General features: G+C 37.4%; 1 protein-coding gene and 1 pseudogene across 2 annotated transcripts in view; both read left to right on the forward strand.

Annotated features, from left to right (window-relative positions):
* The window catches only part of IMMP2L (inner mitochondrial membrane peptidase subunit 2), an 880,842-nt gene that overhangs the window by 39,305 nt on the left and 826,616 nt on the right, over window positions 1-14,921 (forward strand). For both annotated transcript variants that reach the window (XM_017515624.2, XM_017515628.2), the window contains exon 3: window positions 5,156-5,292. In XM_017515624.2, coding sequence (XP_017371113.1) covers window positions 5,158-5,292 — 135 coding nt within the window. In that variant the 5' untranslated portion in view covers window positions 5,156-5,157. The remainder of the gene's footprint in view (window positions 1-5,155; window positions 5,293-14,921) is intronic.
* LOC108293955 lies at window positions 1,142-2,779 on the forward strand (annotated as a pseudogene).

The raw sequence follows: 14,921 nt of genomic DNA on the forward strand, positions 1-14,921 counted from the left end.
TTGGCCTCCCAGAGTGCTGGGATTATGGGCGTGAGCCACCGTGCCTAGCCAGAGATCTTCACTTTTAGGCATGTCAGTCAAGGTGAGCTTGGGAGACATTACCCTGGAATTATTATCTGGGAGCTGTATGACTTAAACAGGAGTGTAGACCCCTTAAAATAACTTTAAAGATATCAAACTGGTCAAAGAGGAATTGACTATTTACTGCTGAGCCATTTTCTTTCTCTTCTTCATAGTAACACATTTTTTTTTCTATGTTCATGGGAGCATTTTATAAATTATTTGTGGATCCAGATATTTTATAATCTGAAATCTTTTGGACTTGTTTTTTACTTATATTTTGGAAGCATCAAATAGAAAAGATGTAGCAGTCATTCAGTTTTTAAATTTACTCTTTAAGACTGATGTTTGTGTTGTTAAACCTGTGGTTAGAAGTATTTTCAGAGAGACTGAGCTAATGAAATATAATATTGAGGAAAATGCATCTTTTGCATCTTGAAGGTACTGATTTGATAAATATGCCAAAGTTACTCTTCTATATGATAAATGGGACCTTTGTAAAATAGTCCATTGAAAAAGTATATTAAATCTTTTGTAGAGATATACAAAAGGAGTTAGTGAAGGTGTTTTGATTCTAGGCAAAAGCTGTCATTGAAAAGAAATTAGTTTTACTCATGGGCTCAAATTAAAGCTGGGTATGAAAGAATGAAACATGTCAAGCAGGTTTACTCCTTTAGGAGTGTAGTAGTTAAGTCTGCTCACAGAAACAGTCAGTACCTTGGGCCAAATACATTTCTTGAATACCAGATGTGTGAACTCATAAGCAATTTAACTTAAGATTATAGTTGTTAGATGAGTTTGAATGCAAACATGTTTTTAAATTGCTTGTTTTCTAAAGTTAGTCTGAGTTACATTTATTTTGGTTGGATATAAAAAGATTACTGGTTTAGGTGAATGTTATATGCAATATATGTTGATAAAAGTATAAAAAGAATACTGGTCTTCATTACTTACTGTGCATGTATATAGCCCTCATGGATGTCGGATACAGTAGGTCATTAAGAATTAGCCAGTTTAACCAAGAAGCAGCTTCTTTGCTCCTTCTGGAATCTCCAGCTGATTCAGCCTACCTACCTCCACCATGTCCATCAGGGTGACCCAGAAGTCCCACAGGGTGTCCACCTCTGGCCCCTAGACCTTTAGCAGCCACTCCTACACGAGTGGGCCTGATGCCCACATCTCCTCGAGCTTTTTCTGAGTGGGCAGCAGCAGCTTCTAGGGTAGCCTAGACAGAGGCTATGTTGGGCCAGTGGCATGGGAAGCATCGCCGCCGTCATGGTCAACCAGAGCCTGCTGAGCACCTTTAACCTGGAGGTGGACCCCAACATCCAGGCCGTGTGCACCCAGGAGAAGGAGCAGATCAAGACCCTCAACAATAAGTTTGCTTCCTTCATAGACAAGGTACGGTTTCTGGAGCTTCAGAACAAGATGCTGGAGACCAAGTGGAACCTCCTGTAGCAGCAGCAGATGCCTCAGAGCAACATGGACAACATGTTTGAGAGCTACATCAACAACCTTAGGTGGCAGTTAGAGACTCTGGACCTGGAGAAGCTGAAGCTAGAGGTGGAGCTTGGCAACATGCAGGGGCTGGTGGAGGACTTCAAGAACAAGTATGAGAATGAGATCAATAAGCATACAGAGATGGAGGATGAATTTGTCCTCATCAAGAAGGATGTGGATGAAGCTTACATGAACAAGGTAGATTACATGAACAAGGTAGAGCTGGAGTCTTGCCTGGAGGGGCTGACTGATGAGATCAGCCTCCTCAGGCAGCTGTATGAAGAGGAGATACAGGAGCTGCAGTTTGAGATCTTGGACATGTCTGCGGTGCTGTCTATGGACAGCAGCCGCTCCCTGGACATGGACAGCATCATCACTGAGGTCAAGGCGTAGTATGAGGAGTTCGCCAACCACAGCTGGGCTGAGGCTGAGAGCATGTACCAGATCAAGTATGAGGATCTGCAGATGCTGGCTGGGAAGCACGGAGATGACCTGTGGCTTACAAAGACTGGGATCTCCTAGATGAACTGGAACATTAGCCGGCTCCAGGCTGAGATCGAGGGCCTCAAAGGCTAGAGGGCTTCCCTAGGGGCCACCATTGCAAATGCTGGGCAGAGTGGGGAGCTGGCCATTAAGGATGCCAATGTCAAGCTGTTCGACCTGGAGGCCAAGCAGGACAAGGCATGGCGACTGCATGACTACCAGGAGTTGATGAACATCAAGCTGGCCATGGACATCAAGATTGCCACCTACAGGCAGCTGCAGGAGGGCGAGGAGAGCTGGCTGGGGTTGGGGATGCAGAACATGAGTATCCATGTGAAGACCACCTGCGGCTATGCAGATGGTCTGAGCTTGGCCTATGGCCTCACAAGCTCCGGCTTCACCTATGGCCTGGGCTCCAGCTCCTTCAGCTTCACCAGCTCCTTCAGCCATACCAGCTCCACCAGGGCTTTGATTGTGAAGAAGATCGAGACCTGTGATGAGAAGCTGGTCTCCGAGTCCTCTGACATCCTGCCCAAGTGAAGAACTGCAGCAGCCCCTCCCAGCCTGGCCCTCCTGCAGCTGCTCCAGAGCCCAGGAGGGAGACCCCTGCACAAGACAGCACAGGGAACAGGAAACCCACCTGAGGCTCAGCCCTAGCCCTCAGCCCACCTGCAGGGCTGTGGTGGGGGACGGATGGGGAGTTTACTGCCTGGGGACCCTCCTTGCTCATGCTTCCAGCTATAAAACAGTTCAATTTTTTTTTTCTTTTGTCCAAAATAAACAGCTAGCAGTGCTGAAAAAAAAATTTAGCCAATTTAGATTATTATTCATCTTTTTCTTGTGGAAGGAATTAGTAGTTGAGTATTTTTATTTTTCTTTTCTTTTCTTTTTTTTTTTTTTTTTTTTTTTTTTTTTTTTTTTTTTTTTTTTTTTTTTTTTGTTTTTTTTTTTTTTTGAGACGGAGTTTCGCTCTTGTTACCCAGGCTGGAGTGCAATGGCGCGATCTCGGCTCACCGCAACCTCCGCCTCCTGGGTTCAGGCAATTCTCCTGCCTCAGCCTCCCGAGTAGCTGGGATTACAGGCACGCGCCACCATGCCCAGCTAATTTTTTGTAGTTTTAGTAGAGACGGGGTTTCACCATGTTGACCAGGATGGCCTTGATCTCTTGACCTCGTGATCCATCCGCCTCGGCCTCCCAAAGTGCTGGGATTACAGGCGTGAGCCACCACGCCCGGCCTTTATTTTTATTTTCTAAGTGAACAGATAATATTCTTTTTTTCCCCCCTGGCCCTGTCAGAAAAAAAGAATTCTCCAAAGTTATCTACCACAATGGCTTTTAAACTTTTTTTGCCATGACCACACGAAGAAATACATTTTATATGGCAACACAGGACTCACTCTTACACACACACACACACACACACACACACACACACATAAACATATACACATTGCAGCAAATAAGGGTTTATAGCTTCACAAAACAATACTTATCCTTAATGTATAACAGGCTATAATTCTAGTCTATTGTATTTCATTTTTTTAAAAAAATGCTAGTTTCAAATCATTACATTGTTTTTTTTATAACCTACAGGTTTTTATATAACCTGGAGTTTTATGTAAACAGATTTAAAAATATCGCAGTCACTGGATATCCATACACAGAAGAATACAGTTAGACCCTTATCTCTCACCATATACAAAAATTAATTCAAAATAGATTAAACACTTAACTGTAAGACCTAAAACTATGAAATTACTAGAAGAAAACATAGAAGTAATACTTCACAACACTGAAGTCTTGGTAAGAGTTTTTTGGATAAGAGTTCAAAAGCACAGGCAACAGCAAAAGACAGACAGTGGGGATTACATCAAACCAAAAAGTTTCTGGGCAGCAAAGGAAACAATCATCGTAATGAAGAGATAACCTGCAGAATGGAAGAAAATATATGCAAACTATACTTCTGACATGAGGCTAACATCAAAAAATGCACAACAATATCCAAAACGCATGTCAGGTCTATCATAGATTTCGTTGTTGTATTAGTTAGGATCAGTTTGGCTACTATAGTGAAGGCCAATATTGCACAGTTTGAACATGATAGGGCTGGGCACGGGAGCTCACACTTGTAATCCCAGCCGTTTGAGAGGCTGAGGCCAGAGGATTGCTTAAGGCCTGGAGTCTAAGACTAGTCTGGACAACATAACAAGACCCAGACTCTATAAAAATAAAAATAAAAAATATTAGCTGGGTATGGTGGTGTGCACCTGTAGTTCCAGCTACTTGGGAGGCTATGGAGGATGGATGGCTTGAGCCCAGGAGTTTTAGGCTGCTGTGAGCTATAATCATGCCACTGGACTCCAGCTTGGGTGACAGAGTGCGACTCTGTTTAAAAACAAAAACAACAAAAGCAGTGCAAGTGATTTATCTCTGATTTAACAGTCCAAATGTAAGCACTGCAGGATAGTATGGTGCTGCCATGGTGTTACAGACCTAGGATCCTTCTATTTTGTTGCTTTGTCATCTTTACTTGAAACTTTTATCTTGTAGTTTGAGATGGCCACTCCTATTGTTACTATTACAGTTATAAAACGGGGAAGAAAAGGGAGGGCATCCTCCTTTTAAGGATGCAACCTAGAAGTATTCTTCCTGCTTATGCCATTGATCAAATCTAGTGACATGGCCACATTTAGGGGCAAGGGAGGCTGGAAAATAGTCTTCAGCTGGGTGGCCACATGTTTCACTGAAACTTTTATTACTGTAGAAGAGAACAAATATCAGGGGTATAAGGCGTATCTTCATCTTAATAGCAGCAGAAAAGGATTTACTTTTGGAATGCTTAGTTTTTTCTAACTTATTGTTTTGTGGGGAGAAATTTCCCATTGAAGTTATAAAGTGGACTGGACTTGTGGAAAAGAGTTAGTCTGAGTTCATGTATTTCACTTTGGGACTTTAAAGTCAAATTTATTCTAATGGTTACAGGAATGAGTGTGAAATATATTAAGAGACAAGATTGCCCTTCTCGAACTCACTTTTCATGTACTGTTTTTATGTCTTTGCTTTTCACCTTTCTTGAGACTGGTTTCATAGTTGTTTTCTTTGTGTTTTTAGGTATGGCACAGTCGCAAGCGTGGGTGAAAAGATACCTCAAGGCCTTTTGTAAAGGCTTCTTTGTGGCAGTGCCTGTGGCAGTGACTTTCTTGGATCGGGTCGCCTGTGTGGCAAGAGTGGAAGGAGCATCAATGCAGGTGAAAATGAATATAACTTCATTCTGTAAAGCACATACTTCATTGTTTTTCAAGCACTAGAATTGAGAATGCTGATTATTATTCCTATTCTGGGAAGAGGGTTATAAAAATGCATTGAAATGAAATTTTACTTTACTGCATTTCTTTTTAAGGTTTTCTAATACAGTCATAAGCAGAGGAGAGGTTAATGAAAGTAACTATCAGTTCTCTGGGTCTGTAATTTAAACTTTTCTGAGAATTTTAAATAAAGATTCTTAATAAATTATACTAAGCGACACTATTTTCTGTAAATATGGCCCTATTTGGATATCCTTTTAATGCCAAATTATTAGTGTAGTTGCAAGATGGGTTTGAGTCACAATCAGTTGCTCTGTTGTTATATAGGTATATGATTTCAGTTTGTAGAAATGTCTAGACCACTGATCCCAGATATTCAATTGTGTTTTTAAGCATGTTGCTAATTGAAAAGATTAAGTGCAGTTTACAGTGGAAGAACTTTGGAGTGGAGATTTCCAAAAGTTTTATGCAAATAGTCTTCTGGAATAACTTAGAGAAAATTCTGTTGTCCTAAAGTTGATGTCTAGAACCTAGCTGTTTTAGTAAGTTTATACAGTTAAGTAGAATTTGCATTTTGCTATAGGATTTGATTTCTTCCATTATTAATATGTATTAAGTTCATGCATTGTGCTAAATAGTTGTATAAAACAAATAACTAAAATGAATACATAAGCTTTTAAAAATTAAAATTATACAGAGAATAACCAGCTTAGTTTTTTTTTTTTTCTTTTTGTTTTAGTTAGAACTAGTTAAGGGCATAGGTATTAGCTTTAAGGAGTTAGAATTAGTTTGCTTTACTTATTATAATTATGGTATTGAAATTCTTCCTGAGTTCTGGTAGTCAGTGAGATGAAGAAGGTCAGAGAATCCTTTAGCTTCTTTGGGAGATGCTAAATTTTTAAAGCAGGGCTGCTGTTTTATTCCACTTCCATCATTTGAGCAGGGCCTTCTCTTGGGAAGGAGATTCTCATCTCAACCCTTGTCTTTCAGGTTCTCTTGATAGTGGGTCACTAGCCCAAAGCAAACTGATCACTTACTTTGAATGCAAAAATATTTTAATGTAGGGGTACTGTAAACATAAAAAGGGAGGTTTACAGGCATATGGCTTTAAATATACTTTAACACGTTTAATATATAATGTATTTTACACTTGTTCACTCTTTAATCTGGAATTCCTAGCAGACTTGTCTTAGACCCAATCTTTAGGGAAACATAGACTTTCTTTGCTAAGCTTTGGAGTCAGAGTCTTCACTTCAGATTAAAAATGCCTTCTTCACAGCCGCCCACATTCCTTTTAAAATCCATCCACAGGCATGTATCTTTTGGTAACAAACCATCCAGTTAATAATGATTTTTTCCCCCGATTTTGTTACTGCTGTCTTGCTGTACAACTATCAGTCTTTTAAGAATGAATTTTCCAGAACACTAAATCTCCTTACTTTGGATCTGATGATATTCCAGAGGATCATGTGGCAATCATAATAATAATCCCAATCTTCGTATTTTTAGCTCATTATATTCCTACTGAACATCTATGTTCATGGCTTGTGCTGAGAGCCAGAGAAATTCATTATAAAACGTAAGGTACAGGTCTTGCTCACAAGACCTTGACTGTCTTATGAAAGGACAAGGTTTATCCCCAGTGAAGAAGGCAGTGAAGAAAGTGTTAAATCCAGTTATTCCTAAATGTCGGTTCATGGACTAAAGCCAAGTTTGCATTAGATATATTTGAGTTTGCAGACGTATTTGAATTTCTTGTGGTATTCCTAGGCCCTACTCCTAAGAAGTGAAATTTATTATGTTAGAATTTGTTTGGTATATTATGTAGAGTTTCCTTGGCTACTGGTATTAGGAAAATAGTTTGAATTAACTTTGGTGTATTGGAAAGCTTATTCTATACACACAAGGAAGGCAGGAGTGAGGCAATTGTCAGGGACAACTAGAGCCAGGACTTGACTGCCTCCAGAGTGCTCTGTCTTCTTTCTAAGTTCTTCTCTGCATCTTGGCTTAGTTCTCTCAGACCAGCTTTCCCTGCATAGCAGGGCACATGGCCACTGACAGCTTGCATGCCCAGTTTCTTCACTGCTTGAGAGAGATTGCTCCTACTGCCTGAGTTTCAGTTTGAAATATCTTGGGGAAGGACTGTGATTTATTAAGCTTGGGTCACATGCCCTGGTTCATACAATTATACAGATCAACTTTGGCCACCAGGTTGGGGAACTGTGATTGGTCCAGCTTTGAACAAGTCCACACCCCAAGCCTGTGGCTAGGCCAAGTGATCTGTAAGAAAATGACAACATCTCTTTGAATCACATTGTTCTGAGGGAATTGGGGATGGAGTATAGGTGACATTTCCTAGAGGAAAGAGGATGCTATTTTCAGAATCCAAGTAGAATGGAATTCTAGGAAGAAAGGAAAATATGTTTTTACAATTGGGTCTATATTTTATGAATTTGAGACCAATGCTAGGTGTAACAGATAATTTAATTTACAGTTTCATTAAATACCAGTAAATCGTACTTTTAATTGAGCAGAAATTACAATAATGAGATTTAAGGATTAACTAATTCAACATATTTGAAGACATCTTTGCTACTATACAGCTTTGATGAATTAAACATGCTTAGGTTGTGGGGTTCAACAGAATTTTTGACAATTGGGATAAATTTTTCTCTTTAAATTTATCTGATGACTCAAGGACTGAAATAGCTGTCATGGTGTGGAGATCTCTGGAAGTCCCTGAGTATCCTACAAGGAACACAGCTGCTTTTCTTGACTCTGAGAAAAGCCACTCTTGAAGGTCACTCAGCAACTTGTAGACACGTTATTTAAGAAAAATCCAAGGATTCAAAAATCAAATCTCATTAAAGGGACATGTAATACTAGTCCTTTGGGCTTATTGAATAAATACTATTATGGTAACACTGGAAATTCACTTTGAGTAACAAATTTTGTTGTAAGAATTGTTTTTCGGTCTTTCAAAAATTCTGTTGGTTTTTCATAAGAGGAAGCATGTTTTTAAGATTCCCTGTATGAGAAAGACTTACTTATTTTTTAAACGCTACTCAGTGGTTCTTTTTTTTAGGTTAGGATTTTCAGTATTAATTTGGAGTTCATTAACTATTTGACTAGAAAGGTAGAAGTGATCAAACATGAGGAGTATCAGCTAATTAAAGGCAAGCCATAAATGAAAATAAAGCTTCTAATGATGCATTGATACAATTCAATGGAAAACAGGATTTAGTTTATAAAATACTTGATTTCTATACAGCTGTATAGCTATATTCATTTCATTAGATGAGATGTCCCTTTTGCAATGCTCGACACAATAAATCCTGGCACAAATTGTTAGTTAATGATTATTCATACTGACCTATTCCCCTCATGCACATGAATCACTTCTACTGGTTGCTGAAAGGTTACCTGTGAAAGTAAATGTTCTTTTTTTTGTTTTTTTAAAGAAGCACCACAATACACGACACCAATTTAATTCAGGAAATGAAGACTGATACTGCATACAGTTGAAACTACAGAGGGAATTTATGTAGGTGGAATGTAATTATTCAAATTAGAACTTTAATGGCTTACAGAGGCTTTTAGAGTAAAAGGGTGCACTAGGAATATTTTACTGACCTCACGCCAAAGTTTTAGATTTTGAGTGAGAATTCCTGCAGTGGGGTCACTGGTCCTGATAATAGGTATATGCTTTCCATATTTAAAACTCAGATTTAAGACTTTAAAAAGTAAGTAAAAGAAATAATTTTGGATCATTATCTTATTTTTTTGCAATTGATACATAATTTTTACATAGCATTCCATTTTCCTTTTTTTATTTGTATAGCCAGAGAGGGAAAATTGCTTGAAAACATTTCTACAAAATTCTGTCTCTCTAAGAGTTCTGAGATATATGTATGCAGAATATATTAGGAAAGCAGAGACTATGAAGGAAAATACAGTTTGATCAGTACTAAGGTCTTTGTTAATCAATAACAGACATTTATTTATGGGTTTGAAATTATCTTGACGTTCAGCTATGTGTGATTATCTTGTTTCCTGTTGAGTTTGAAATTAAAAGTATTGTCAAAAAGCAAGCAAAAAAGGCTCTTTCAATCTATGTTTTTTTTGTTTAGTTTTGTTTTTAATTTTAACCTGCAGAGGCTTAATAATACTCAACAGTCATTGTTGGTTGCAACTTATTTTCACACTCTGAGAAGCTCTCAAGAACTTCTCTGCATACAGACTCTCAAGAGAAGAGGTATATTGTGATTTATATACCAGCATTTAAGATAGAGTTATGGAGTTTTATGTTACCTGCTAAATTTGTGCTTCCAAGATGCTGGGCACCACCTGGCACACATTTCCTCCTGTGCTGACTCCTGTGTCGTCACTTGCCTTGGTCTGCTGGGGCTGACGTCAAAGGAAGCCAAGATTTAATGTTGGAATGCTTTATTGGCTTACTTGTGTGCTTTCTGCCCAAATTACTTTTGGCTCAGAAATCTCACCTGATGTTTTACCCCTTAGGTTGTTGCAAGTTTTTACATAGTTCTGTAACCTATCATTAATAGAGACTTTGTATTTATAGCAACAAACGTGTGATCCTGAAACAGTTGGCGAATGATAAATCTGTAATGTCCCTTTGTGGGTTTTTCTTCCCTTCCCATCATAGAATAACTATATGCTTCTGTTTTATATAGCCAGGGTTATATCTGTTATTTAAATATCAACTTTATTACACTTTCTAAACAGTTGTAAATTTAGATTTACACAATAGTTGCAAGAATAGTGCAGAGAACTCCTATGGGTTCTCTACCCAGATATACTAGTTTTCAATATTTTAGTTCATTTCTTTTATTCTCTTTTTTTCCTCTCCCTCTTCTCTCTCTCTTCCTCCTCCTCTTCTACCTCTCCCTCTGCATTTTTGTGTCTATGAATATATACCAACAAAAACTCTTATTGAACTATCTTGAGAGTAGGCTGCATACATCATTCCCCTTTAATTCTTAATACTCTTGTACATTCTTCCTGAATCATGATGCTTGCTGATTGGTATATTAATGATTTTTTTAGCTGATTTTAAAATTTAACACTTTATTCATAGTAGTATAGAGCTTTAAATACATTAAGAAATGACTCAAGTTCTAAACTTTACATTTGAAACAACTGAAGCTCAGACAGTTAAGGTACTTTATGTAAGCCCACACAATTATTGAATTTTGAAACTCTGTCTTTAACTCACTCTGATAATGCTGTCCATTTTACTAAATAATAACTAACAAAAGTAGTGCCTTGTCACTGTTATGATGCCACTTTATAATATTTCTTCTCACAGTGATGTTTTATTCCATTTTATTTTGGTTTATGGAATGATGTAGTTAGTAAGTTATTTAATTTTAGGATGATTTTGTAGTACATTTAGAACTTAAACAAATATAGCAATTAAGCTTTATATTATAACGGGGGATGAAAGATTTTAAACTGTGCAGCTCAGGTTGGTGGAAGATACTCTTCTCTTATAAAGGCTAAAGATTATAAGGTTTATAAGAAGGGATTAGACTATCTGGAAATATAGCAGATGAGACATCTTGAAATATTCCCAGTGCAAAACTCATAAAAAATTAAAAAGAAAACATTAATAACTTTAAAAATATATAACTAACTTGCAGGGAAGCGCGGGAATTTCTCAGAGACCACAATAAGGGGAAATACATTTCCAGGGCAGTAAATATGCATTAAAGTCAGTAGGTGTGGCATGGATATTTGTTAATTCCTGGTCATTTAGAACTTTTAGTTTCATTGGCCACATGGGGATCAGAAGACAAGGCCATAGACTCATACAAGGTGGGAAATTGGAACAGAAATTCTAAATAAAGTCAGGACCGTGGAAGAGACACATCTTTAGGAAATGGATAAACTAAAACAAACATCTCTTCTGTAAGAAAAATTGTCTACGCTCTGAGTAGAGAGAGAAAGCCCTGATGTGGAATTGAGGTTTGAATTCATATTCACTGCACCTGAAAAGCCCTAAACTGAGATATTAATTTACAGTGGCCTGGGTTTAGAGCAGCCTCAGACACCAAATTCCCTGGGCACTTGCAGCTTGCAACCAGGCCTTGTAGAATCCCAAAGATGAACTTTGATGAACAATTATATCCCAGTAAAAATATTACATGAGAAAATGAGCTCTGTAAGTGAGAGTCAGAAGCATCCGATAGCAGAACCAGCCTTTAAAGGCTTTAGAAACTGGAGCTATCAGATATTAAATGTAGTTGAAAAAAATAGAGGAGAATGAAAATAGGAGAAAGCAACAAGAGATTATCTAAAATGGTCAAGCAAAGTACTAATTTTATCACTTGTGCTTTGATATATTGTTTTTTTGGGGTAATAATGGTATTTATTGTGGTTATGTTAAAAAAAAACCCTGTCATCATAGTATGAATGTTATAAAATTTGCAGTGAAATACATAAGAGCTGAGATGTACTTTAAAATAATATGGCAGGAAGAAAAGTGTAGTAGGGTTACAGATGAAACAATATCGGCCATGAATTCATAATTGTTGGCTCTAGGTGATGGATTACATAGTGGTTCATTACACTAGTCCATCTACTGTTTAAAAAACATTTTTATTGAGGTATAATTTATAAACCATTGCATTTACCATTGTAAGTAATATAATGATGTATTCCAGCTTTATTGAGGTAAACTGGCAAAAATTATATATATTTAAAGTATATTTGATGTTTTGATATGTGTAGACATGATGAAATGATTACCACAAACTAATTAACATACCCATTACTTCACGTAGTTACCTTCTTTTTGGTGGTGAGAACATTCAAGATCTACTCTCTTTGTAAAATTCAAGTGTATAATACAGTGTTATTGGCTCTACTCACGTTGCTTTACATTAGACTTCCACAAATTATTTTCCTGCATAACTGAAACTCTGTATACTTTGACCAACATCTTCTCATTTTCCCTACTTCTCAGCTCTTTGCAATCACTATTCTACTCTGCTTCTGTGAGTTAAACTTCTTAGGATTACACATAGAAATGAGATCATGCAATATTTGTCTTTCTGTGCCTGACTTATTTCATTTAACATAATGTTCTCTACGTTCATCCCCACTGTCACAAATGGCAAGATTTTCTTCTTTTTAAAGCTGAAGCCAGGTGCGGTGGCTTACCCCTGTAATCCCAGCACTTTGGGAGGCCAAGATGGGCGTCATGAGGTCAAGAGATTGCGACCAACCTCGCCAACTAGTGAAACCCCATCTCTACTAAAATACAAAAAGTAGGTGGGTGTGATGGTGTGCACTTGTAGTCCCAGCTACTAAGGAGGCTGAGGCAGGAGAATTGCTTGAAGCCTAGAGGCAGAGGTTGCAGTGAGCCAAGATCACCACTGCACTTCAGCCTGGTGCCTGGTGAAAGAGTGAGACTCTGTCTCAAAAAAATAAAAGCTGAATAATATTTCATAGTATTATATATATATATACCACTCTTTGTGTGTGCATATATATATAATGTGTGTGTATATACACCTGCAGAACATCCACACACACTCATATATATACACAAACTCACACTCACACTGACCACACTTTTTTTTATCCCTTCATCCATTTATGAACATTTAGGTTACTTTCATATCTTGGCTGTTTTGAATAATTCTGCAATGAAATGGGAGTGAAGACACTTCTCTGACTTACTGATTTCATTACCTTTGGACACATATCCGAAAGTGAGAGTGGTAGATCATCTAGTAGTTCTGTTTTTATTCTTTGAGATATATCCCTATTTTTCATAATGGTTGAACTAATTTACGTTCCTCCCAATAGAACACAAGGGTTCTCTTTTCTCCTTATTCTCACCAACACGTATCTCTTGATTTTCTGATAATGGCCATCCTAACAGGTGTGGGGTAACATCTCGTTGCCCATTTAATTTAATTTCCACTTCTCTGATAATTAGTGATATTGAATATTTTTTATATGCCTATTGGCCATTTGTATGTCTTCTTTTGAGAATTGTCTATGCAGGTCTTTTTCCCATTTTAAAATCAAGTTATTTGTTTTCTTGCTATAGAGTTGTTTGAATATCTTATATATTTTATGTATTAACCCCTTATAGATGTAGGTCTTGCAAATGTTTTCTTCCATTTTATAGATTGCCTCTTTACCATGTTAATTGTTTCCTTCTCTCTTCAGAAACTTTTCAGTTTGACATAATCTTAGCTGTTTATTTTTACTTTTGTTGACTGCGCTTTTGGGGTCATATCTAACAAATCATTGCTCAGATCAGTGTCATGGAGCTTTTCTCCCTATGCTTTCTTCGATAGTTTTACAGTTTCAGGTGTCATCTTTAAAAATCCATTTAGAGTTGATTTTTGTATATGGTGTGAGATAAGGGTCTGATTTTATTCTTCTGCATGCGGATATTCAGTTTTCTAAGCACCATTTATTGTAGGAGCCATTCTTTCCTCATTGTATGTTCTTGACATCTTTGTTGAAAATTGATTTTCCATAAATGTGTACATTTATTTCTGGATTCTCTATTCTATTTCGTTGGTCTATATGTCTGTTTTTATGCAAGTACCATACTGTTTTAATTACTATAACTTTGTATTATATTTGAGAGCAAGTAGTATGACACCTCCAGCTTTGTTCTTCTTGCTCAAGATAGTTTGGCTATTCAGGTCTTTTGTGGTTCCATATGAATTTTGGATTGTGTTGTATATTTCTGCAAAAAAATGACATCAGAGTTTTAAAGAGACTGCAGTTGAATATGTAGAATGCTTTGGGGTGACTTGAATTTTTTATTAAAAATAATATATTTTATTTTATATAATAAAATATCAATAAATAGTATGAAAACTAATAAACTTATGGAATCATGCAATAATTACTATAACCCAGTTTTAAAATATTTCCATGACCTTAGAAAGGGACCTTATGCCTGTTTGAAGTTAATCCTCACTCCCACCTCTTTCCTTAGGCAACTACTGATCTTCTCTATAGATTTGCCTTTTCTGAACCTTTCCTGTACATAGAACCATACTAATGTGGTCTTTCCTGACTGGCTCTTTTACTTACTAGAATTTTTTGAGGTTTAGCCGTGTTGTGCTGTATATTAGCATTTTGTGTCTTTTTATTGCAGAAAAGTATCCTCAGTATGAATATACCACATTTTGTTACTCCATTTACCACATGATAAACGTTTGGGTTGTTTTGATGTTTTTATTATCGTGAATAATGCTGCTATAGATATTTGTGTACAGTTCCCTGTATAGACATTATTTCATTTCTCTTGGAGAGATACCTAACAGTGGGGTTGCTGAGTGGCATGGTACCTTTATGTTTAACTTTTAAAGAAATTGCCCAACTAACTGGGGTGGGGATAAGTGGGCTGCTGACTGGCACCACTTGCACTCTCATTCCATCTCTTTGATGCCAAACGGGGGAAGTAAAGGGCCTACTAGCCTCATCTTTTTATTGCTGGGTGGGGTTAGAAGTTCAGCTCTCTGTTGGGCCCTGCTGATACCATAGAGTTGGGGATGGGGTGGGGTGGTTTTTTT

This window comes from Cebus imitator, unplaced genomic scaffold (genome assembly GCF_001604975.1).
Source record: "Cebus imitator isolate Cc_AM_T3 unplaced genomic scaffold, Cebus_imitator-1.0 Scaffold554, whole genome shotgun sequence".
Classification (NCBI taxonomy): domain Eukaryota; kingdom Metazoa; phylum Chordata; class Mammalia; order Primates; family Cebidae; genus Cebus; species Cebus imitator.